The sequence below is a fragment of the Rhipicephalus sanguineus genome, chromosome 1 (genome assembly GCF_013339695.2).
Source record: "Rhipicephalus sanguineus isolate Rsan-2018 chromosome 1, BIME_Rsan_1.4, whole genome shotgun sequence".
In the NCBI taxonomy this organism is placed as follows: Eukaryota; Metazoa; Arthropoda; class Arachnida; order Ixodida; family Ixodidae; genus Rhipicephalus; species Rhipicephalus sanguineus.
Window position 1 is genome coordinate 202,549,228 of NC_051176.1, and position 26,387 is coordinate 202,575,614.

Consider the following 26,387-nt stretch of genomic DNA (forward strand, 5'->3'; position numbering starts at 1 on the left):
TGTAGTCTCTCCTCCATCCTCCTAGCATACAGATCTCTACACCAACATAAAAAGCATATTACCGAAACTTCATGCACTCGGTAACTTGTACAGCAGTACAGATTCTAGCGTTATTGTTCAAACTGAAACATTGCTTAACCCGTCGATTAACAACTATGAGATTCTATCAGTATTTCCTAATATTAGCATCTTCCCACATGATCGACCTAACAGAAAAGGCGGTGGGGTTCTAATAGGCACTCATGAATGCCTTCAATGTGTCCAAATTGAAGTAAGCACAACTTTAGAAATCATGTTAGTTTCAAGTAATACTTTCTACCCGCCAGTCATAATCGGTAGTTGCTATCGCCCGCCTGATGCTGACACGACTTTGTGGCTGATTTTCATGAGGCGCTCCATTCTGTCATGACATGGCATCGCTAGTCACCTATAATTGTGTATGGCGACTTCAATTTTCTCTCCATAGATTGGTCTTACCCTGACGCGCCCATATCGGTAAGCACTGCGGAAAGCGACTTTATCAACATCTGTCTCATGTTCTGACTGACACAACTGGTTAGCAGGCCAACACGTCAAAGCCTGAATTCATCTAACATACTTGACCTCGTCCTTACTTCTCATCCTGGCAAATTTTCATCACTGACATACGTGTCCGGCCTTAGTGGTCGCACTGCACTTCATGCTTCAGTTAATCTTAAAATTGCTGTACTCCGCAAAAAAAGAAAAACTATAACTCTTTACGATAAAGGAAACTACGCAGCAACGAACATCGAACTAGAAGATTTTTCAACAAGTTTTCTTTCTGACTTTCTAGAACGCTCTGTCAACGCAAACTGGTTCCTGTTTAGGAACAAAATGCATGACTTCATAAATACACATGTGCCTTCAATAACCGTAACAGAAAAGAAGTCATCACCTTGGTTCAACTCAACACTAAAACGCTTGAAGAACAAAAAGAAAAGATGATACCGTGCTGCTAAGCGTTCTAACACCTACTGCGCATGGCATAAGTATCGCACTGCAGAAAAAAAAAAACACATTAGAATCTCTTTCTAGCAAAACCACTCGCGACTTTTTCTCGTCCACACTCCCGAACATGCTTCACCATGACCCGAAATAATTATGGAAGATTCTGAATCCTAACCACTCGCAACCACTGTCCCTGCACGATGACCAAACCAGCCCATTCCTGACTGTGAAACTGCAGAAGCACTTCACCGCACATTTTCTTCCGCCTTTACTGACGAACCTGTTGATAACCTACCCATTTTCCGAATTACGGTCATAACGCTATGGCTGATATCACCTTCAATCCTGTCGGCGTCGCAAATATAATTGACTCTATAAAGATTTTGTCATCGGCAGGCGTCGAGGGCATCAACTAAAAAATTCTAAAAAAATCTAAACACGCCATCAGCGAAATGTTATATCATATCTTTCAGCAGTCATTATCATTGGGAGAGGTACTGGATGACCGGAAAGTGGGCAAGATTGTCCCCGGTCCCGAAAAAAGGTCCGCCGTGTTCATACCGTAGTTACCGCCCTATCTCACTAACCAGTGTTTGTTTTGAACAAATGGAACACATAATATACTCACACACAGTCAAGTTTTCATTATCGGTTAATTTTTTCACTCCTAATCAACGTGGATTTCGCAAAGGTTTTTCTTGTGACACACAACTAATGCTGTTCATTAATGACATTAGCTGTAACCACGATCTAAACGTTCCAGTTGACGCTCTGTTTTTAGATTTCGAAAAGGCGTTCGACAAGGTGCCACATCAGCGACTACTTTTGAAACTTTCTCGCTTAAACCTTAATCCTTTTGTTTTAGACTCGATTCGTGCTTTTTCGACTAATCGGGAGCAGTTTGTTCATGCTAACAGTCATTCTTCAAGCAGAAGCCCTGTACTCCCCAAGGCAGGTGGTGCCTTGGGGAGTACCCCAAGGCACCGTCTTGGGCCCACTCCTTTTTCTAATATATTAACGATCTCCCCGCCAACAACTCATGCAACATACGTCTGTTCGTAGACGATTGCGTCGTTTATCACCCTATTCATAGCGATGACGATTCCCGATCACTTCAAAAGGACCTGGATAAGATCAGTGCTTGGTGTAGCGAGTGGCTTATGTCAATAAACGCTACTAAATCACTGCTAGTTTCTTTCCCCCGCAGAAGAAATCTCCCTCCACCACAGTACGTCCTGTGCAATGCTGCGATTTACTGTGTCAATTGATGCAAGTACCTCGGCGTCACTATTTCCAGCGATCTTTCCTGGTCCTCAAGCATCAACAAGGAAACTAATCGCACATAAGGATATTTTCGAAGGCACTTGCGTCTTGCTCCCCCATCCGTCAAACTATTAGCTTATCAAACATGCGTTCTGCCCAAGTTGGAATACGCATGCTGTGCTTGGGACCCACAACAATCTAACCTTTCTAAAGCGCTTGAAGCAGTACAAAACCGCGCAGGTCACTACACCTATTCAGGCTACTCACTTCACACTATAGTGTTACAAAACTAAAATCCGAAGCACATCTTGATAACTTGGAACTAAGACGCCTTAGATCTAGGTTGTGCCTTTTTCACAAGCTTTACCATTCCTCTCTTAGCAGTTCATTAACCTTGCCTGCTCATCGTCCGTCCTGCCGCACGAGTCACACCAAAGCAGTGTACCCACCACCGGCACAGACCACTGCGCATATACGCTCCTTCTTTGTTCAGACTGCAAGGGACTGGAAGCATTACCCAGAGACGCTGTGCTCCACACTCCGACCCGTAAGCCTTCAAGTTTTCCATTGAATTGTTGTCACTAAATAACAGCCCATCCTTCATGTAAAACCCCAAGCTGGGGTATTTGAGGTATTAATTAAAAACAAAGCTGGTGTTTTCGAGTGGCACATCTTGACAGCGGAGCAGCTCGAGAAAGTCGCTTTTTGCGGTTAAATAAACGATTTAAATAGCGATTGTACCTCGGAGAATTTGGGTGTGAAAAAAAAAAATTGGGAGATCCGACACATTGTGGAAATCGATTTCATGAGAAGCAGTCATCAAGTAGCTGCTGATATGATAATAATTACTGTGGTTGATTGTCCCAAAGCCACGATATGATTACGAGGGACGAAGTAGTGGAGGGCTCCGGAAATTTCGACCACCTGAGGTTCTTTATCGTGCACGTAAGTCTAAGTACACGGGCCTCAAGCATTTTCGCCTCCATCGAAAATGCGACCGCCGCGGCCGGGATTCGATCCTGTGACCTTCGGGTCAGCAGCCGAGCACCATAACCACTAGACCACCGTGGCGGGTAGCAAGTTGCTGTTGATGCCGCTCTTCGAACCAAGAGGCGGATCAACGTCTATGTGTAATTTGAGTAGTGTGCATATCGTGGGCTCACGAGGCACGTTGACAACACTAGCGCTCAAAGGGGAGCTCATTGTCTGACGTAACGCCCGCACTCACATTACAGCACGGAGCCACTTTTAACAAAGCGAAGTGTAAGCAGCGTTCGTTGGCGTATTCCTGCGAGGACGAGCAATGCTAGACTATAATGTGGAGTCATAGGAGTACGTATGCAAGCGTTTGTGTGCTACATTAATTCGCCAACTATAACAAACAGTATGTCTTTTTCTTGTTTAATCCACGCAAGGCGACTTATGAAGTGTTCATAATGGTGTAATAGTAGCGCAAAAAAGACGAGGACAAGAAAGTGAACACCACAAGCGCTTACTCCTGTGTTCAATGCCTATTTTCGCTCTGATGGGTTGATATAGAGAGTGAATCACCTGTGGCGCATACCGCATACCATGGGCCGTTGTATGCGGGTATGTGACCCACGTGACAGTGGGAAAGGGTTTTAAGACGTACTTAAAAGGTGTGTCACGTGTTATTGGTAGCAATAGTGTTCGTTAAACTAGCTTACTGTTGATAAATATAAAGACAGACTTTTTTCAGTCTCTGATCAGTTGAAGAATCAGCGCTTTCAGCCTGTAGAGAATGAAAGTGGATAATACATTACGCCGTGATCACCAACGCCCGCCTGGCAGGCAATGTGAGGTGATGACTTTAAACGAGATCAAGAACTGATGACATACTAGTTAAAAACCGATGACGTAGTTGTGGTAAAACGTATTACATCCCTGAATAGTTCTGTCAAATCAAAATCAAAGGATGGACGGAAATCCACTGGATTCAGAGTAGGGCAACACAGGATGTCGGTAATCATGAGACTATTCCACTTGAGGAAAATAGATGTCACCAGTGATACCTGGATACCGGGTTGTCACGTGGTTTACCAGTCGTAGAAGTGACCATGATCACGAAAGCTTTTGTTACAAGACGGCGGCCATCTAATATCTTAGCGCCACAACTTCCCTAGCTTGTAAAGCTGAGTTCCCGGCAAGATCGCAAAAGACCAGGTGATAAGTTGTCCCGTGTTCCTTGCAATGAAGCTTGAGCTGGGCCTTGAGAAAAAGCCTCAGCAGGGCCTATTTCTTAAATCGTTTTGCCTAACGAGTGACAACCATAGCATTGATTAATGACAATTAGTTCCTTGCACCGGAGTTTGAAGACAAAGTATTAGAGTATTGCCGAGTACGCCCAAAGCATTTCTAGCCTGACGTATCGCCAGAGAAAAAGTCTTAGAATGACAGAAAGATGAGCTAGTTGGTATGGAATTCATCACGAAACAAGATTTAATGCTCAGCGTTACGGGGCAGGTTACGCGTCTATTAGAAGCAGGTTATCCTCGTGTTGCTGTCGCCACTGACTCCGAACGCTTAAAGAAGTGTCCATTGTCTCGTCAAGTCCGAACACGGTTGCAGAAAGCAACAAGAAGCGAGTCGTAGGTTTTTCATACATCAATTCCTTATCGCACAGGATAAAGAAAGCTGGAAGTAGATAAGGATTTTAACGTTGCTTGCACAGCCGCCAACTAGCCAGGAAAGCTATGCGCCACCGTGAAGTGGCAGAAGGAGCAGGTAATTGACAAAAGGGGGACATACATTTGTTTCGTAAAACACGCCAGCAAATTTGCAGACTGCCATACTGGTGTGGCATACGAAGTTCCTTTCAGCTGCGGTCTCATCTATACGCAGGGCGGACAGGCTGTTTTGTCCTTCACCAGAGACTAAAGGAGTATAAAAGGTCGTTAACGGGAGGTTTACCATCTAATCTTTCTCTGCATTGTCGAGAGTACGAATGTACGCCAAAATTCGATGAAAGCGCAGTTTTAAACAGGCACAAGAATGAAGAAACGCGTCTAATGGTGGAGGTCTGGTACATCGGTAGTAGTGGGGGCGCATGCGTCAACCAGCCTTCGATTAACTTGCATAAGAAATGAAATACCTGAACAGTCCCTTCGCTCAGGCGCACACGTGTGCTTGACTGAAAAATGGCGATACCGTACCCGAGCATGCGCAGAAAAGTTTTTGCCTACTTTCTTTTCCGCCACGGCGCCCCCTTTTAGTTGACAATCGGCGTTTGTGTAGTGTTATCATTTTCTCTTGTGGTCGTGTTTGCACGCCTTATCTTCTTTCACGAAGGGAAAATTCTTCACTCATTGAAGCCATGTTTCTCTTACGCACGGGACGCACATTTCAGTGAATTTCTCTGCGCTCGGTCGGGACCCGCAGCTCGCAATAGGGAACACAAGCTCAAGTTTGGGCGTGACGCTCGCGCGGCTGAGCTATGCGTTACTGGGGGCACACGCGGCCCGCGAAGGCGGTTTGTCGCCGGATTTGCCAGCGGCGGCGGCTAAGACACGTGCCCGCACACGCTCCTCATTCGGCCCAGAGCACTCCTAGTCAGCAAAAGTTACATTGTGACGCACCACAGATGCAATCCGAGAGTTCTGCGCGTGCGCGGAAGTGGGGGCGGCAGCGTTGAGGCCGTGGATGCCCCCAGTTGCGATAAGAGCAGTAGCGCCGCTCGACGTTGCTTTGGAAGCCTATGCTGCAGATGTTGTGCGCACGGGCAATTTGGCGATGGGTTAAAGAAAGACGTAGAGGATTACTGATTATATAATTTATTTTTTAGTGGCACGAGTACCGAGTCACTCTTGTTTCTCTCCCAAACATATTCGGTCGAGAACTTACTTCCGGTTCCCCGATTATTCATAACAGGTCTTCTAAAAACATAGAAATCGATGGTTCTGGTTCAAGTCAAGAGTTATATTGGATACAAAATATGTCGGGATATCTGTCAGGATAATTAATGAAAATTAATTGATTGGGCTCATTGGAAGGAGGAGGAAAAGAAATTATTGATAATAAATGGGAGCGGACAGTTGTGAGCAGCTATAGGATCGCTGCGGCAACTGGCGGAACGGATCTCAACCACGCGCTTCTTGCTACCCGACCTCTGAGATCTGCATCGGCAGCGCGCGAAACACGAAGTTAGCTCTAGCAATGCGTCAGAGCGCACGAACGCCGACGTGCGAGCGCCGCTACCAGACACCTAAGTCAAGGTCGCCTCCATATCTTTTTTTTTTTTTTCAGACTGCGAGGGTATTTCTGGGGGCCTATTAGGGATGTTGAAAAAAAAAAAAAAAACAGGATATATTTTCTTAGCGAACTATCTTCAAAGTTTATGAGCCGGTCACTTAACACGGTTAGTAATGTTTAAGGTTATGTGCGAACCGGGAAAGTGCCTTGAGCAACATGTCGTCCACGAAATTCTGGCACTGGCACCGAAACTGAACCAAGGACTTGGCGTAATATTCTGGTTCGCATCGAGTAAGCTACACTGGTCATTATAGCTTGCTCAAAAAAACAAAGTTATGCAATGTAAGTGAAGAATATTTTACAAGAAAAACAGTGATTAGGCGAATGTTTGGAAATTTTAAAACAAATCTTCTGGCCCCTAATTCACAAATGTTTACCTTCTTAAAGGGACACTAAAGGCAAATATTAAGTCGACGTTGATTGTTGAAATAGTGGTCCAGAAACCTCGTAGTGCTACCTTTGTGCCAAGGAAGTGCTTATTTTGAAGTAAAATCACGTTTTAGTGATCCGCATCGCATTAGCGTACTTCAAATTACCCGCCTGAAAGCGGTCTTTCTCACGTCACTGTTGCTGTGCCCAACGTTGCCCGCCTTTACTGCGCGGTGGCGTGCACTAGCAGCGTGCACCATTCGGGCATCCGGCAACATCACATGCATGAGGCATTTTGTCGAACTTCCTGTCAGAGCGACTTTCACGAGCGTGCAAAACACACGCGGCTGTACGCGATACCGGAACTACCACTGAGACGCGCCCGCTGAGCCAAGCTGGGCGCCGGGCGAAGCGCAGTTCGGAGAAAACGGAACCTTTGAACCACGCGCGCCGTTCCCCATGGCAGCGCCAAAGAGGTTCTTTTTTCCATGAATCAAACAGAAACGAACAAGCAGCATTTTATTGCGTCTCTTGATGCACGGAAGGTTCTTTTTTATTGCAGCTAGTTTGATTACTAGTGATTAATTGTTGCCGGATGCCCTCACGTCATCGGGAACATTTCCAAAATGTCCCGCTCATGGCGCACGTCGTGTGATACATTTAGCTTAATTCCTCGGCAAGTAGGGCACTGCTGTTGATAATATTGCCGTTTTAGACGTTGTCATACATTGAGCTTTCACTCTGACATAAATTGTTATTTTCCCTTAGTGTCCCTTTAAGTGCTATTTGCTAGCGGCATATACCTTCGCTTATGATTTGTAATGCACCACGATTGGTTGGAATTTTCTCTTACGGACAATTCTTGCGAAGGAACGTTTTGTGAATCCGGGCCCTGTTCTGAGGCACAATAACAGCTGGAGTGAGAAAGGAATATATATATACATAAATAAAAAGAAGAGAGCCGTGGAAGCGCAACCTCAACGCGAACGTTCAATAGAGCAGCGAATAAAGTTTTTCATATAAAAATATATAAGCATTCAAGGATTTAAACGCGCGCATAGGGAGCACATCTCAGCCCTGCTTTGCATTCCCGTCTGTTCGGCAAACGAATGCGGAGAATGAGACAAAGCAAGACGCTAAAGGAAACAAAATGTCGCCATATTGCCAGCGATATGCTTCCCACACATGTGCGGGCAGCCAATGTGGTCGTTTCGTGCCCCGCCGCCAATTGCAGGAGCAAAGGCTGGCGAATGCGGAGATGACCGGCTTTTTCGTCTCACGCAAACAAGTATGCGCTTGCGCGTATTATTGCTACATCGTTTCGACGCAAAGCGTTTCGCCTACTGTTCTTGGAACGTGTCGTACCTATTCAGGGTTTCCGTATAGCGGTGCGCGCGTGCAGTTGAAGCACGTTTGGCTGACTGTTCAGACGCCCGGTTGGCATTCACGCTCCCTTGGAGGCACCGTGCATAAGAACGACGCGCTGTACCGCCCGCGCGTGCGGCGACGGAAAAGTGGCAGCTTCGCTCCGGCGAACAAGGCGCTCGCTGCTACGTCGACGATGTCGTATCGCGTCCACGACATGAACCGTGGGGTGCTCGTTCCTGTAGCTCGACACGAATGTAGGTCCTTCTGTTGGAAATACTTCAACAATCTAGAAATCGATACGCGCTACTGAACAGGCCTTTGATGCGTGCAGTTGCAGTCATGTCGTGTCCGTTTAGCAGCGCATAGTAATGCATGATAATTACCGCATCTTTACCTCACATGACAATTTTAAATGCGAAACATTTCTTAGCGAACCAAAGGCACTTTGACAGTATCTATCTATCTATCTATCTATCTATCTATCTATCTATCTATCTATCTATCTATCTATCTATCTATCTATCTATCTATCTATCTATCTATCTATCTATCTATCTATCTATCTATCTATCTATCTATCTATCTATCTATCTATCTATCTATCTACGATTTGAGCTCTCCGTTTCGTTACCTTGGCATATATCCGTATACGCACGGCATGACACGAACGCATGACGAACATGACTGACAGGTCACGAAATGAATAACATGACATGCATGTCATGAATGTCATGACATAAATGACAGCATGCCATCGTGATGCCATGGCGATCCCTTCATTATCTTGCTATATACTAGATTGGGCATCACATGACGTACGTGTATAACACACATGAATGACCGGTCATGACGTGAGCGGCATGACACGCATGCCATCCTTATCATGACACGAATAGCATGAATAACATGATGCATACGTTCCGAAGCCGTCGTTGCCGTTTCAACAACGTGGTGTATACCAGAATGTGCAGGCGCGCATGGCAAATATGTGGTAATGAATGACATGTCAGGACGTGAATGGCAAAAATGACAAGGTCTCATTGTGGCAATTAGTTTAGCTGGAATATCTCCGCATACATGAAATAGCGTAAATGACAAGACATGTACTGTATTTACTCGCGTAAAACCAATACTGATTGGCCAACTGGAGGCTAGTGTTTTGTAATGGTGTGTATTGTTGGCTAACTGTTGACTAGCGCTGGCTAACGTTGGCTCGTGTGCGCTAGTTTTGGCTAGCGGTGGCTAATGTTGGCTAGTACTGGACAATATTGACTGTCAGCTACTGGTGGCCAGTGCTTGGTAATGTTGACTTTCTTTTGGCTAACTGTCAGTTAGTGTTGGCTAGTGTTGACCACCACTGTGTAATGTTGTTTAAGTGGTGGCTAGCGTTGGGTAATGCTGGCTGGTGCTTGCTAATGTCAGCTAATGTTGGCTCACTGTCGGCTAGTGTTGTCTAGTGCACGTGAATTTTGGGTAATGGTGATTAATTTTGGCTAGCATTGGTAATGTTGCCTAACTGCTGGCTAGTTTTGGCTAGCGGTGGCTAATGTTGGCTAGTACTGGACAATATTGACTGTCAGCTACTGGTGGCCAGTGCTTGGTAATGTTGACTTTCTTTTGGCTAACTGTCAGTTAGCGTTGACTAGTGTTGACCACCACTGTGTAATGTTGTTTAAGTGGTGGCTAGCATTGGGTAATGCTGGCTGGTGCTTGCTAATGTCAGCTAATGTTGGCTCACTGTCGGCTAGTGTTGTCTAGTGCACGTGAATTTTGGGTAATGGTGATTAATTTTGGCTAGCATTGGTAATGTTGCCTAACTGCTGGCTAGTCCTTGATGATTGCTTCGCACAACATCGATTCCCACAGTCCGTGGGATCCGCTGAAGTTATTGCATTCCGCCCGTTTGGATTGCGTCCGCCGAAGGCGGGAATCGAACCTGGGGCCTCGTGCTTAGCAGCGCAACAACGTAACTATGCACCATGGCGAGTGAGTTTAACATTACACTAAACGGTGGAACATGGCGCGCAGTCAATTTGTATGAAATATATTTTTGGGTGTTTTTACCATTTAGGTTGTTTTTCCCAATGTTATTCACCGTCTACAGATGCACAGACACAAAGTATCATCACTTGACATATTGAACATTCGGCGTGCCCGGTTCAGGCAGAACGGGTAGCCGTTTACAGCCCGTTTGTACTATTCACATGAAGGGAAAATAATCTCAGATTTTTGTTACGCTAGCAGTGTTGGGGTGTAATCTGGGCGGTCTTCTCGACATTGGTTCTCAGTATCGAGTTATGGAATCCAGAGCTATAGTAACACACAGGGCGCTCATAGTGTCACTGCTACAGAATGGTGTGCCCGTCTGCAATGTGCAAAGAAAGCTCAACTGTGAAGATGGAGATGGAGCCACCGTTGTGTTGCAGCGAAATCACCACCTTTTGAAGCGTGTGGCACGCACTTGCGATTTCCTTTGATTGCCGTTACTTGAGCCAACATACCCGAGCATATGCACTGCCCGCACTTGTGTTTCACCGCCCGGACGCTTCATGTAGGTGTTACCGCAGAAGCTGTCTTTCTCGAGGTCTGCAACAGACTTTCGCTTTACGGAAGCCACGTCATCACCCTACATCGGTCGATAATCGCCACCAGTACATATACAGTCGGCACCTACGTATGCCTACCTGCCGATGCAGATAGGACGGGCAGCAGCTCTGCTCTCTGCACCATTACGCAACGAAACAGCAAACGCTACATGGCCGCAACAAATACGCGCCGTCAAGCGCCCCATTCTTTATTAAACTACCATATTTCGAGTCACAAACGCTAATTTGCTCTTTCCTTGTTTTTGTACTCGATCTTTATTCGCTAAGAGCACTAGCTCCTGGCACAACCGAGTTGCGTAGTGCATTTGTCCTTGAAGGCCAAATACGTTTAATACACAACGTACAGTGTTGTGGAGGCTGCATAAGTTTGTGAGCTAAATGTATAGCACCGCTCGTTTTGTGGCCTGATTTCGTGGTTGCAGATGCTCGCGTGAGCCGCGCACGAGCCTGCACGTGAGGCCCCGCGATGTATCACGACTGAAAACCAAAGAAGTAGCGCAAGTAAACTTAAAACATTCAAGAGTAACATGCTAAGAACTGCACAACAGTTTGCTTCCTCATATGGTAGCGAAGCGTCTTTGCTTATTACTCAGCATAAGGAAAGAACAATTTCGCATTTTCGCTGTTAAAATCAAACCCACCTACTGCAACAAGTCTCGCTAGCATCCAAAGCGTTGCACACTATGTGTGAAACGGAGTCTTCGTGAGGTGCACGTGGTGTCGTGCAAGATCTTTATGACGTCCGTAGTTTGAGACGCTGCGCTCATTGTTAGCGCTTCGACGCGTTTCTTCGCGACTTAGTGCAGAAGTTTCCAGACCACGCTTGCCGCTGAAATGAGCGGTGGGTCTTCTGTCGATATGGGCCGAAGTTTATTCTTTTTTAATGAAATATGCGCATTTCAAAATCCTATAAGTGGAAACCTATTTGTGACTTTTTAGCCCCTGGTAATATTCCGTCATCATAGAACACTTCATTTTTCTTTGGTTTGTTAACCTTTTCTATATATTACCTGACAATTTAGCTTTCTCTTTTTCTTTCAATTTTAACAATGCCGATCGCCAAGTGTGATAACATTTAAAGTTCCATCTGCTCTAATGCAGCCGCTCTCTCGCTACATTCAGACATTTAGCCAAGAGAAAAGGAATGTACTTCGCTCGCAATTTATCAGCGTCTCCTTATCGTGCCAGCCGTTATCTTGCGTGGAAGGTGCCCGAACGCTGGTAAACGAGCAGTCGATCTTACGTAACCAAAGTTTTGCGAATATGACGTTCGTGCCGCCCCAGCAGCACAGATTTTATTCCTACAAGAAGAATAAGAAAAGTTGAATGGACCAAAACGAGCGAGAGAAGGGTTACCTTTTGGCTCCTACGAAGACTGAGAGAGGAAAGCTGTGATATTCACTCCACGCTGCTAGGAGAAAAAGAAAGATAGCTTGAAGAAGGGAATTCGACGAGCAAGAGAAGCCAGAGAAACCACGGAGAAGGAAGCGGGACGGCGGAAGGCACAGCCGTCCTGGAGCAAGCAGGCACGATGTCCCCCAAGATATAAACGACACGTTTTTCCGCGTTCAATGGCAGACGATTGGCCGCAGTGCCGGCTGTAGCGTGCGTAGCATTTCTCGGTGGAAAAGCCGTCGTTGTCTGTGCCTTCTATTATGCTCGGCGCGTTCTCCTTTATTGCTGCCAGCGGCGCTCGCGGCCCGCGCCGAAGTCCCCCAGGCAGGCAGCACTCGCCCTTCCTCGAATGACCGTGATTTATTTCGCCTTGCTCTTTGCTTTCGACGGGCGTATATCATCTTGACAGGCCGCCGAGCGAGCAGCAGTGGCGGCACGCAAATTGCAACGCCGGCTGCTCGCTTCGTGCGCTCCGGCCTTATCGTCGGCGTTACCCCCACCCGCACTGCGAGCAGCCTCTTCGAAGCCGCCTTGGGCGCCCGCCGGTGCGTAAGAACCGCGGTGCGTCACGGGGCCGCCACCAGCAGCCGCCGAGCTGTGCGAACCCATCTCGTGGGACGCTAAACGCCGAGAACGACGGAAAGCGCGGAACACCGATCGGCACAGAGACGCAGCACGGAGATGCGAGACGACACAACCTGGTTCCCGCGCGCGTCCTAAAAGTGATGAAGGCGCAGTTTCGCAGGGCAGGAGGTCGGATGCGACTTCTTTTCCTGTAAAGAAAAATGTCGCGAGCGCGGTGCAGTGCTTGCAGCAACATACATATGTTAGAGTAGCTAGCTGTGTTGCACTGTGCGCTCGGTTGTCGACCTCCTCTTGCGCTGTAGGCTGTCCTTGCACTTGGTCGGTTGCCATTATATATTCACGGTGAGTAATGTAAACCAACGATAAGTTTATATCCGCGTTAGCATTACCAAACACACTGCCTAGTTACGCCCGTGTGTTGTCTTTTCTTGTCCCGTCCGTTGACGCTCTTCCTAATGGATATTCAGTTTCGTCGCAAGAATGCGATAGGAACAAATTGGAATGTTATACGAAGTAAGGCTAGCAGCTCACTCCTTTAGCATCCGACCCGCCGTAACTCAACAAAACGCTTTCGCAGGAAAATGCGGCCGCTGCAGCGAGCGAAGTGACCTTCGTTCTGTCTATAGCGTCTACACAAGCTTTGCGATGAAAGCTGAACATGCACAAAGGTATGAGGCGTCTGCTGATCCACTCTAAAGAGATACGGTGCACACGACCGCGGGCGACCACGCTCGGCCAGCCAAAGTACGCATTTATTGCCGAAGCCACGCAGGCCTCCGTCCGGTACCCCTCTATGCGTCTTTCGCGCAACGGAGACGTCCGGCGCGTTTAATCTCGGCGTGAGCTCCGTTCGTGGGCAGCGCTCGCGCGCTTTCACTCGCACCTATAGAACATACGACGCGCGGGTGACGTTATTTATTCGGACTTTATGCGGAACATGACGTCGACGACGACGCGAAAAACCCGCCGAGAGTGCCCATATAAATGTTATCGCAATGAAATTTCAATTTTCAGCCCTGGTGCCTAGTTAATTGCACTCCGAAGGAAAATAGTCAACTTGATTTTCTGAACATTACTGGCACACCAACGGTTCTCTGGCGACTCGAATGCATTTTAATATACTGCATTTGACCACGTTGTCACTCGGTTTCAAATAAGGCATTCCACAACGAGCAAATTCGACAAGAAACGTTCGCTTGATGCGACGGAGAAGTGCAAGAATTACCCTGTGACTTTCGAAGTCGTTTGGGCGAAGTGCGCGTGTAGCACCTAGCGCCTGCGCATTGTTTTTTTTTTTAACCTTGATGTTCAAGTGCCAAATCAGAAATCTATATTGCGCACCCGCGCACATTTGCGTGTGCGTGCGTGTACGTGCGTGTACGTGCGTGCGTGCGTGCGTGTGTGTGTGTGAGAGAGAGAGAGAGATAAAAGCCCCGACATCTCTTCAGCTATAAGCTTGAAGTCAAAGCGCCCTAATTCTCTCCGGTGCGCTTATCTCGTACGCTGGACAATCACAAAAGAGGAATTTTATCGGCAATAACGTCAAGAAACTGCGAAGCTGGTTACGAAGGACTCCGTGGTGGAGGGACGCGGAGTAATTTTAACAGCTTGAGGATTCTTTAGAATGCACCGAATGCACGGTGCGCGAGCATTATTGCATCCCAGCTCCATTGGAATGCAGTCGGCGCGGCCAAGATGGGACCACCGACCTCGCACTCGGCAGCGCAACAGCATATATCCACTGAACCATGCGTGTGGCAGATATTGGGTAAGAAATAATCAGGACCGCGAATGTTGCGCAACAACGCAACCACGCAGCTATGTTGAAGCACCCTGGGGAGTTCCTGCCCGGTCGTGCTAAAGGTGAAAGCTCTATCGCCACTGTTACAGAACAGTTCTTTGGACGGGCTAAATCACATCGATATGGACACAGTAAAGCTCAAAATATTTCATGTTCGGATGATTGGCCCGCGTAATTTTCATGTTTTATTTATCTCTCCAGCCACGCAGCGTAAGGCAACAAAGCAAATTTTCTGCTCTGGATTGACATCTACAGTCTTTCCTTCTTTAAGCAGTAGCATGCGAGCCGTCTAAGCCAACATCTCTCATGCTTTCGCCCGCCATGGTAACGTAGTGGCTGCAGTGCTGCGCTGAATCGAAAGAACAATTTCGAGGAAATTCGACCTCAAAGGAATATCAGTCGCACTTTATGGTACGATACTGAGCTTTCACAGCATTTCATGGAACTTCTTTGACTAAGCGAAATAACCAGATGACGGCTACTTGTATACATGATTGCAAATGCTTCCTGAAATGACAGCGCACCCGTGACACGATAACCGTAGATAAGCATCACGTCCATTGGGCTGAAAGATTAAGTTATAATTCTTCCCTTGTACGCGAAACCGGGATCGATCGATATGTTTTATTTTCTTTTGATTGAGAGAGACAGTAAAGTGAAGGAGGGATAATGGCCGTGTGAGCAACAGTCTGGTTACCCTGCAGTGATGAAGGGGGAGATGGTGCTAAGCGACGTATAACGAAGAGAAAGGGAAAGCGAAGTAGGCCCAGGGCGTAGCCAGAAATTTTTTTAGGGAGTGTGGAGGGAGGGTTTACTTACACTGTATGTACGTTCGTGCGTACGTTTGTATGTTTGTGTGTATATATAGACACGCAAAATTGAAACAAAATATCTGGGAGCGGGGGAGGGGGGGTCAACTCCGCCCCTCGCCCCCGTCCACGCCAATGCCGGGGGCGCAGCTCTTAGGACCACTTAGTCTAAAGATGGCTACGCCAGCCATTCAGTTTCATAAGGCACAGCTATTCACTTAATACGTTGTGGAATGACAACCGATGACGCCGATGTTCAAGTCGCATCTGCTGAGTCACCTGTTCATCGTACAAATGGCCAAGAGCAACTAAGAATGATTTCACCTTTTTAAAACAATCGTATATAAGTCACCACATTTGCTGCCGCCTATTAAAGTCGGTATTGCTCATTAAAATACAAGTAAATGTGAGTTGCACAAATGCTACGTATAGGCAAGTATTTTAGCTATTTCTACGAGCCAAGAGAAATTATCATAGCAGCGGCTTCACGAATGGGATGATACACGGTAATAAAAGATATAACACGTTTTGCATCAATAGATATTGAAAAATATTAAGGATGGAAGCTGTCAATAAAACTTTGTAATTGCACATAACCACTTTTAACGATGCTCTAAGCTGGCTTTTAGCAGTCAGATCCAGTGAACAATTAAAGCTGGCCGAGCAAGTGCAGTAAAAAAATATAATAAAATAAATATTTAAGGCCCGAAAACATGCTGGCTTCTTTTCTAATTACGAGGCGTCTTATTTCCCATGGTATGCTTAATAGAGCGGAACGTCGCGCTGTAATAAAACCCTTAAATTTTAATATGCGTCGCGTCAATCACCATGAAGCAGCCTCTTATGAGCTTGGTCACTTTGCACGGTACGGTGCGATGATAATTTAGTGTTTGGGTTGTTTTTCGTTAGCGTTGTCAGAGAAAGCAAAGAATGCAGAAAGAGAATGCGTGGTGACAGAAAAAAAAAAGCTTCTCACATGGAACTGCGCAGAAATATGGCGATGCTTGCTCGGTTTCCGTGCCTCACTTATTTAAAAAAAAATATTTTTTTATGTCGCATTTTCAACATCATACCGCGATTGCATTCCTGTCATGTTTCTTTCATTTTCCTTACTAAGTTGCTGAAGCGCACAAAAAAAAAGAAAAGAAAGGGAGTAAAGACAATGACACAATGCTTTCCCGCTACAGTGCAACAAGAGAGCAGAGTGCGGAGGAAGCAAGCGGCACATATTTCGTGTCAATGCGCCAGTGAACATGTCCTTTCGTAATATGTCGAACGCGTTAGGTATTGAACGTTACTTGAAGAATTTCAAAACTCGCTCTCTCCAGGTCTCGTCCCTAGTCGTGGTATCGTAGCACGCGAGGTGTCGCACTGCTAAGGTCGAGGACGCAGGTTCGATTACCAGCCATGGCAGCCGCATTTCGGTGAGTGCGAAGTGGAAAAACTCCCGTGTACTTAGATTTAGGTCCACGTTAAAACCCCATGCGCTCAAATTAATTTAAAGTCCCTTACTACGGTGTGCCTCATAATCATATCGTGGTTGCGGCACGTAATATTCAGGAATTATTATATTATGTATATGGGTGTACAACGGCCCAATTTACTTGGACAGTGATAGCGACTCAAGCTGGGTCGGTTTCCGAAGCCCCCTCAGCGGCTTTGCGAAATCGAGGCGACCCACGAGAAACGTTCACCGCGAACACGACGTGCTCAAAACAAGCTCCCTGACCGCATACTCTTAAACACGGTTCCATTCTCGTTCACTCAAACTGCTAACTAAATCTAGCGCGCAATTAATAGTTGCGCATTGTCCTCCGGCATCGCAGTACAGTTCGGCTTACGTAGATTAATAAGAGCTCCGCTTTTAGGCACTGCGGAGGAATCAGAACGGCCTCCCTTTGAATTAGGCCTTTCCTGGAGTCATTTACTTAGCCCGTAGTTATAGCACCGCTATTGCGAAGACGTTATGCCACCGTGCTCACTTTCGACAAACGGCCACGCGATTGCACTTTATATATGGGACACCCGGAATAAGTATGGAGGTGAGCTGGAAACCGGAATCCACGCGCTTGGGAAATATCGACATCGGCGGTAGGCAGTGCCTGTTTTTGCTTCGTTATACAGGCTACGTGTTCCTGCGTTCTGAAGTACTAGCACAGTTCCTCCTCTAATTTCTCTCTGTCATTTTATGCATGACAGGACAACTAGCAAGGCTCTACTTCAGCGCACTTGCTCTTACTTCCCTCGTGAATGCACTGTTCATTTCCTTCTTTCCCTCACCCATCTTTCTCTCCCATCTTTCTCTTCTCTTCTCCCAATCCCCCAGCGTAGGGTAGCGAACCAGACGCCTTTCCGCTTAACCTTTCTACCTTCCGCCTGTCTGTTTCCTTCCTTCACGAGTGTGGATTTATTGCAGCAGTATGTGGGCAGATATCGCAGATCAGTTCTGCGGAATCCCGCAAGCAGGCGGAAGGGTTAGCAACGGGAAAATTGACAACCACCCGTTTGTAGCACGAAGCCACAAGCAAATCCATACAGACAGATATTACGCAATGCACCACGCATATACGGTGCACGGGAAGCAACAGCAAAAACAATAACAAATATGTACAAAAAAATACTTTTCCACTCCGCAAAAGAGCAACACAGCGCCACTTATTTATTTTTTCGCTATGCTATAAGAGAGAGGCAGAGCAGGGAGAGGAAGTACGACTTAAGACAAAGCAGATAACCACATTGGGGTTATTCGCACCTCCCACTATGCTTAAGGGCAAGAGTGGTTTAGCACTACGTGCTGTTTCATCGCTACACTTTCTGCCTCAATCAGAAATACCTGGGATCTAATCCGAGAGGCAGTTCTCTTCTAAAGGTATATGTTGTGAGCCTCGCGTTGCCACAGTATGACGATGATGCGAGCATCTCTTACCAGCGCGGCAGACGGGTGGCCGGTAAGACTTAGTTATATCTATACATATATCTTCCTCCTGTCCCTTGCACGTGAACGGTATTCACTGCTCACAGTGGACGCTTTGCTCCTAAATCTGCGGTGCACGTAAGAGCCTCCGCACTAACCTTAGTAACCTCCCTTTATTTTCTTTCTCCCTCTTTTCACCAGGCGAGCCACGCATGCCCGCCTACTTGTGTACGATGTGCGTAAAAACATGGTTTGTGGCGACTCTGAACAGCGGCAGCAGTGATGAGACAGAGGGGCTGCTCGAGTGGTATATTATGTGGCCCGCTTGGGGTATGTCAGAGCAGCGTCCCGCCATGCTTGCGGGGCGCGTTTACGACCGTATCGTTTATATGTTCGCAAGCGACGCTCACTACCACGAACGCGACAACAGCCGCTGACTCTCGAAGCTCGTCGACGTAGCTTGGCGTCGTAAACGTGCGGCGGCCACGCCTCGCGTGAAACATCAACCACAGCGTGCTGTGGTAATCGCGAATACGCGGATGCGCCCAGGCACTCCATGTCGGTGTTGTATACAGCAGTATTGCTTGGTTTATTTGTGTTGTCGCTGTAAGGTCTAACTGAGGGGTATCTACCTCATTTGAAGACGTGTAAATGCATGTGCTTGGGTGTAATGTACTGCCGTTAACGCGTTGACCTAAGGGCGACGAAAAATACTCTCGGATTCATTGAATTTTCGCGGAGCGGTTTGATCGTTCCAACTAAGCTTAAACCTCCCATTAGGCAACTGGTTGTGGTGGATGCCGACGTTCGTGTTGCTATAGGGGTCGGGGAGAAGGGGTTTGCTGAGCATGTTATTACGTATATTAGAAATTGGGGGCATTCAATATTCGTAAACTTCTGCCTAAAACCCTGCACAGGCAGCCCACCCCTGCTTGGAAACGAATATCGATACTTTCATTTGCTTCCATTGCAAGATTTCAGCATGTTAAAGATTCACGTGAGTATAAATGCCATTGAAAGGCGGGCGCACCAGAATAAACAATTTTGCTGTATTTCTTGATACATACAGCATTCTGTATCCCTCAACGTGATGCTTGAATTTCATTCGCATATTAGCTGGAGTGTTAAGAGAATGCGTATATTCCGCCAAACTGTCCTGTCGACGAAGAGAAGTACTCCGCATTCTGAGTCTTAGAAGTACTCCGACTTTCTCAGACTAAGACTCAATTGGTTTTGGCTAACCAGCTCCTACCTGCATCGGAGTCCTGAGGAAAAATTCAAAGCCGGGGCAGCTGCTCTGGTCTATATATACGTACGTGTCAAAATAAGCAAGTTTCGTTGGTCAGCTGCAGAGGCTAGATCAGAGTATAAAAATGTGCGGGCTAAAACACGGGGAGAGAGTGGTGATGGCACAGGCTATTTATTAGGACAATCACATATTTCTTCAGTAATGGTTGTGAGTGGTAAGATGGTCCATCTGTACTCTTAGAACACATCGAAATTCAGTATCGTCTCTATATGGCGAACTCGCACCCTGGTGGACAAAAGGGGGCTCGAGAAGCACACAGACAGACGTCGTTGTATAATGGTGAAAACAACGCTGTTGCCTTCTTGTGCAGAGCAGTATAATGAAACAAAAAGCAGTATAATGAAACAGCGTGACGAGAGCGTGCGTGTGCCACAAGAGGAACAAGCGGTAGGGAAAAAGAGGGCAAGAGAAGACGTGTTCGAACACTTGCTAATAACAACACTTGTAACAGCACTTGTTGAACACTTGCGTTAGGAAGCAGTTCATCTTAGTTCCTGTTCACCTGCGGCCATGCTTAGCAGCCCGCGACAGACGTCCAGAGTAGGAAGGGGCGGCAGCAATGTACAAGGCGCTAAGCTGTACGGAGACAAGCGATGAGTGCGGCAGAGTGCGGACGCCGTGTTGCATGTCACGGAACTCGCAGTACGCCTTCGTCTCATTTCTTTGGATTCTTATAGATTGAGTTTGTGAGCGAATGTCGGCGGCACGCGACCTAAAGCGAAGCTTTCTTCACCTAGTACCGACAGTGCGCGTATCCACAGTACTGAAAAACGCCGTAATAACTTTTATAGCGCAGACTGACCCACGGACAAAGAGAGGGAACGACTTTGTTCGTGTGTCAGTCTGCGCTAGAAAAGTTATTGCGATGTATATGCACCAACTAGCTCGCCTTTCATCATTGCTGAAAAACGCCGTGAAAAATCACGAACATGTACGTGCGCGTTACAGCCTTGAGAAATGACACGAGATTGCTGCGACGAAAGGATATCGTGAACTTCTGTTTGCGTGCAGTTGAAGTAAACTTACACACTTCATGTCTCTTTGTATAGGACTTATTTGAAACGTTTCAAAAGAAGCATCGCTTAAAAGAATAGATACAAAGTGCGTCGGACCTGCAGTTCCTTTTTTTTTCCTTTTACAACGCAGACGGTACACTATTCTAACAGAAATGCTTAAATGAACTGAACATATGTAATTACTTTTCGTTAATTCTAGTGATTATTCTAAGGCTGTAATTAGGGCTGAAGACGATCGCGTTTTCATGTTTTTGAAATAAGTAATTGTTAGATATCGCGGGTCTTTAGTGCCCGCAAATTGCGCAGTGGGCTACGAGGGGCGCTGGAGCCCCACGGAAGACTTCGGACTAATCTTCACCAAGTGGAGCTCTTTAATGCACACCAAAAGCATGGTACATGGATGTTTTCTCATTCCGCCCACATCAAAATGCAGATGCTGTGGCCGGGGACCCAACTCGCAGCCTCGTGCTCAAAACAAAACACCGTTGTCAATGCACAATTACGACAGTTAGAACTAGTTCCAATCACTAGCCTTTACCCCTAACGTGTACAAGGCTGGACATTATCGTGAAGAGCACGTTCAAAGACGATATGCGTAACAGAACGCGAGGGCACTACATCGACACAAGTTACGCCAGGATGATTTCTAAACATGCGAAATCGAAATCTGTTTGGCTAAATTTGGCTATACACCTCGATATTTTTTTAGTAACATATAGACTTGTGACTATCGATCACATGCACATGTAATTTCTGCCTCATTGATTTACTCTATGGAGTGTTCCAGGCAACGTCAGAAATTAGTTACGTATTACAAGGCCTCTTCCTGTAATGTACGCGTGCAACGAATTGCCGCACTGCTTTTTATTCATCGAAATTCTTGCGCTGCCAAATAAGGGCTAATTTCCTATCATCGAACCTACAATAATTGGAGGGGGCGCAATTGCAGGGTGAATATTGAGAAGAATGTGAGAAATCCTCATTCCAGGAATGTTGATGTCATTAATGGCATCTTGAGCCAGTGTACTGCCGGAACAGTGAAGGTGCCGTGAGAAGACAATGTAAACAGATGTTGTTGCAAAAACAAAAACAAACAAAACAAGAGCTCAACAGCGTGACTGTACGCACGTCATCTTCCGGAGCTGGTGGGAAGCCAGTGAAAACAAGGGGGCCGCCTGCCGACGTTGCGTTCTCGTATAGCGAGCAAAGATTGACAGGAGCGGCACGGGCCGCGCGAAAGTGAAAATGCTAGGTCCTGAGGCGGGCAGAAAAGTCGCGCTTTTCACTTGCTCACCGGCGAAGGAGAAAGGAGGGAGCGATTAGGCGCGCGCCGAGGGAACGGAGGAGGCGCGCCTTCGTCCTCGGCCGGCGGGAGGGGCTTGCGCCCGCGGGGGTGGGCGAGGGTTCGCGCACCGCGGCAGTGGGCGAGAGGAGCCGCCCTCGGCCGCGCGCGCGGAGCGCATGGCGCAGCGGTCCCAGTCGGCTCGGCGTCCGCGCCGCGTGTTGGAGCGCGGGGGGGCGCGCTTCCACTGGGGGGCACACGAGCCCCGGTCGCGTTCCTCGCCCGAGGGGGGGACACGACCATGCGACGCCTGACGGGCCGGCAGCCCGTCTCGCTGCTCGCGGGCCTCTGCCGTGCCGTCCCGGGCCGCCAGCCAGCGGCGCCCGTCGACCGCTGCTGACGGCGCTCGCGCCAACACGGCCACGTCGACGGCGGCACGTATGACGCCGGACAACCCAGGCTCGAGTCCAGCCTTCTCGGAAGGTGCGTCCCCGCGGCACCGGCGCTGCCCGGCGACTGCTGTCACGCGACCCACGCCAGCGTGTCACTCGGTGGGGCCACCTGCCCCGATGGTGGCAGCCTGTCACTCGGACCGACTTAGCACTTTTCCTGCTTGTTTCCGCAGTCGGAACTTTGCCACCCCGAGTGACACGCAGCCTGAGGTCCGACAGCAGGCACTCTTTACATGCACGTATTTCTCTCTGCCTTGATTTATTTTCCCATTGTACCACGAGTTTCTTATATCTGCTGCACCTCTTTGAACGCTGGCCGCTACAGTGTCCTTCTTTCCTTACCTGAGTGTTCCCCTTTTTCCGAGTTTATAAAATTCAGATCATGATTTGTGGCTGTCTCATTTAGGGATCTAGGTAAACTTAGATTTTACAGAGCCGCAAGGAAGTGCGCACGAAGTCGACGCATGGTCGCTTCTTGCAGCACTTCACGTGAAACTTTGGCTTACCGCACTTCAATTTCCTCTTGAATCGCTTGAGGTGTTGTTGCTGTACTTGCCAACTATTCTGCCCGGAAAGGACTTGGTTCTTGAGTGTTTCAGACTGAATTTGGTGGATGGGTTTCCGATATGTACTCAGCAGGTAATAATAGAGGGCCTTACTCGACTTTCTGTAATAATGCTTTCAGAGCAAGTGTTTTGCGTGGTACATTTGAAGCAGCCGAAGTTTAACTTTCCCGCAGAATTTTCAAGTTTTTCTGAGCGGTGCCTCTACAGGAACACATTCTTATACGATTCCTGCACGGCGACATAAATTGTAATCAATGCAACTATTTTTACAAGCGTAGGCACGTGTAGTTTTGTGGTCCTACAAATGCTCTACAGCTTTTTTTTTTTTTACGCTGCCATAATTAGGCCAGTATATTGAATGATAAAACACCTAAAACGCTCGAAAGACGTTAGTTTGTCATCGCACGTATGTTTGACGACATGAGTGGCTGTCCTTACAACTTTTAGGGAGCCAATTAATGTATTTTTTATAAAGTTTATGTGAATGACATTCTAATCGTTACATTATTAAGGTTATTTTTTTTTTGCCGAGGAACATTTTACAAAGTCGCGCAAAATTTATTTATATCGTAGCTACCTATTCTATAGAATTCAGTATTTCAGTCCAGTTCTCGGTAGACGCGCACTGCAGCTCTCCTGATGGAAGGAGTTTGTTCACAGCGCCAGCGAGGCCAAGGTGTGTCCAGTCCGAGCTAACTTTGGGCGCGCATTTAATAAACTTTATTGCGAATCCTCAAAACGCATTGTAGCATATTATGATACGCTCAGTATCTTGATGCGTTTCTTGGACGTCAATGTACTCTAAAAAAAAAAAGCGACATCGCAGGTGAATTTGGATAATTTACAAAAATCCAATGTTGTCAGTAAATTTAACGTAATGCCTAAGACGCGAACACTGCGCGTGTAAAGACACTCTCAGGTCTATTCACAAGCGGCTCAGGGCGACGTAGCTTTTCTGCAGCATGAGTAATAAAATTAAGGACGTATAGTTCTTAAAACAAATTTAAAAATATTTCCGATAAAGAGCACTATGATGTCATTGACGTATGATTAGCTGATTAGTGCACCACGGTGAACAGAATGCAACCAAAAAGAAAGTTGGTGGTATGAAACCGTTTAAATGTAGTGCTATTGCTGCTGTCATTCGAGACTCCGATGGCGCGTGCTAGACCAAAACAGAAACAGAGAGAGAAAAATGTAACAGAATGTGTAATGCGACCGCAAACATACTTCGACCGCAGCACCGAAGAAAAAGTGAATACACGATTTTCACAGCATTTATGACGATTCAAGGTATTTTTTTTGTAAAGTTGGCTTTTTTGCATAAAGAGTAGCCTAGCGGCAAAGTACCCTTTAGGTAACTGGTGACGTGCTAGGTAGAAGGGCATTGAGAACGCGCGTTCCAGTCTTCTTCGATTACGCATTTTTAGGGGTTCATCACTACGACCTAATGTTCGTCGACATTTAGAAATAAAGACGTCAAATATATTTCAATGCCTTTTCTAGCGGTGTAATAGCAAGAATCTCAGTGTAATGTTATCTGCATTGAGCATGAAACAGCTTTTTAAATATTTTTTTCTTGTTGCTGCGGAAGTATCTGTAGTATCTTACTCAATAATACTTAAAGCTACACTAGAAAAGCCTACTACACGAAGCTCGAGACAAAAGTGAAATGCTGAGGCTTACCGTCTTCCGATATATGCTTGTCCTACTTGAGTTTTCTTGGAAGTGGAAGACAGCAACCGTAGTAACGTTGCAAGTAAGGAGTGTGTCGTTATTACAAGGGTGAGAAACTACGTCTTTAACGCTTCCAGTGTGCCTCAATTTAGCCACATGGCGTTGATTATGTGCTGCGTAATGTCGAACAGGACAACAAGCTTCGTCGGGAAAAGTGATGACAGCAAAAAAATGCAGCATTAGGAACTAACTTCTGGGCATAATTTTGCGATAGAAGGAATAGGGCTTTTGAAAAATGTCTTGAAAAAAATGCACGTTCTGCGAAGGCGTGTCGCTGTGCCAGCACGTTTGACCAGCTTACAGTTTTGTCACAAAAGCGCGTATCCCGCCTCGGCACAAACTCAATAATTTGTACCATTACGCCCAAGCTCAAATGTTCCCTGCTATTTGATTACTTATTTCTCTCTGACGACAGCACCTCACAAACCAAACATCCAAGTTGCGAATAACTCCCTAAGCTACTTAAAGTCACGGTACAAGACAAACGACAATGCGAAATGGGTGCGAAATGTATTGTCGGTCGATATTTCGCTCTATACACTCAAACTGAGTTGTGGTGGCACCGCAAATGCTTATAGCAATGCTAATTTTTCTCTGCCATATTATAGATAACTCGTGACAGCTAGTTTTGCGGGGCTGCGTGCGCGCGTACCACCGATATTTATTCTGCTACTCGGACGGACACTGTCACTGAAGTTGACTGCTCAGATGCCCGCTATGTACGGGCCGCCAATAATCACGCCGGACCTTCAGCGGCGGGAAACACGGCTTCAGGTGCTCGCTTGCGACGCACGCATCCCGTAAGCATGTTATGTTTGCGTTTCCATTCCAGCTCATAGTTCGCTTGCGTTCATGATGCAAACCCGCGCGCGCACGGAATTCACCTTCGTTAGACGCGCCGACGAGCTAGCCTTTATAGGCTTAAGCTTCCAGCAGGGAAGTGGACAAAAAGAATGAGACCACCAGAAAATGTGACAGTACAACACAAAACGCGTCTAGCGCTAGAATAATACAGAGGAGTCATAAATGACCCTTTGTTTCGAACGTTTCGTATTTGCGCCAACGTATGTACGGTGAATAGAAGTCACGTCCGCGCGTAATACGACACAGCTAAACTGAGGCACACTGCGTTACATTGAAACAACTGTTCAATTTCAGGTGGTCAGTGTCAAAACTTACGAGCAGTGGGCCATGCTATATATAAAGCGGAAGCCACTAGGCGGTGAAAGCGAGCTCCCGAGATACCCGCTGGTTCTCTGTGCCTCAGGGCTTTGCTTCTTAGGGTCTCCAAATGTCCCGCTGCCCATGCACATCTGCAGTCCAAGCTATTTAAAGGATCTCTGAGCTTGCTTTTAGGCTACTGGAGTGGGCACCGCTACAAATATAGTTACGCGGGCTGCATGCGAAGTTCGTCCAATCGGACGTCTTAGCTTAACAAACGAACGGTGCAGTGGACATCTTGAAAGCAAATGAATTAAAATGAGCGGACTAGTCAGGAATTCTGAAAGTAATTACCTCGCTCCTAAAGAGCACGCAAGACCGACTGTTTGCCTTGATGGAAGAGGCCAAAGCAACCCGGAGTAAGATTAACGACAAAAAGCGTGTCTTTTCAATGAAACACGAAGTTGAGCTGTCGAAAGCGATACAGAGAAAAAGTGCATCTAATTTTAAGGAGCC

General features: G+C 46.9%; 1 protein-coding gene across 3 annotated transcripts in view; it reads left to right on the forward strand.

The window, feature by feature from the left end:
- LOC119405696 (band 7 protein AGAP004871) overlaps positions 1-26,387 on the forward strand; it is a 303,664-nt gene that overhangs the window by 110,265 nt on the left and 167,012 nt on the right. Inside the window, exon 1 of one of the 3 annotated variants that reach the window (XM_037672539.2) lies at positions 22,163-22,438. The exons of the other annotated variants lie outside the window; for them this stretch is intronic. Within the exon in view, the coding sequence (XP_037528467.1) occupies positions 22,396-22,438 (43 nt within the window). The 5' untranslated portion in view covers positions 22,163-22,395. Of the gene's footprint in view, positions 1-22,162; positions 22,439-26,387 lie in introns of those variants that run through there. 3 annotated transcript variants of the gene reach the window in all.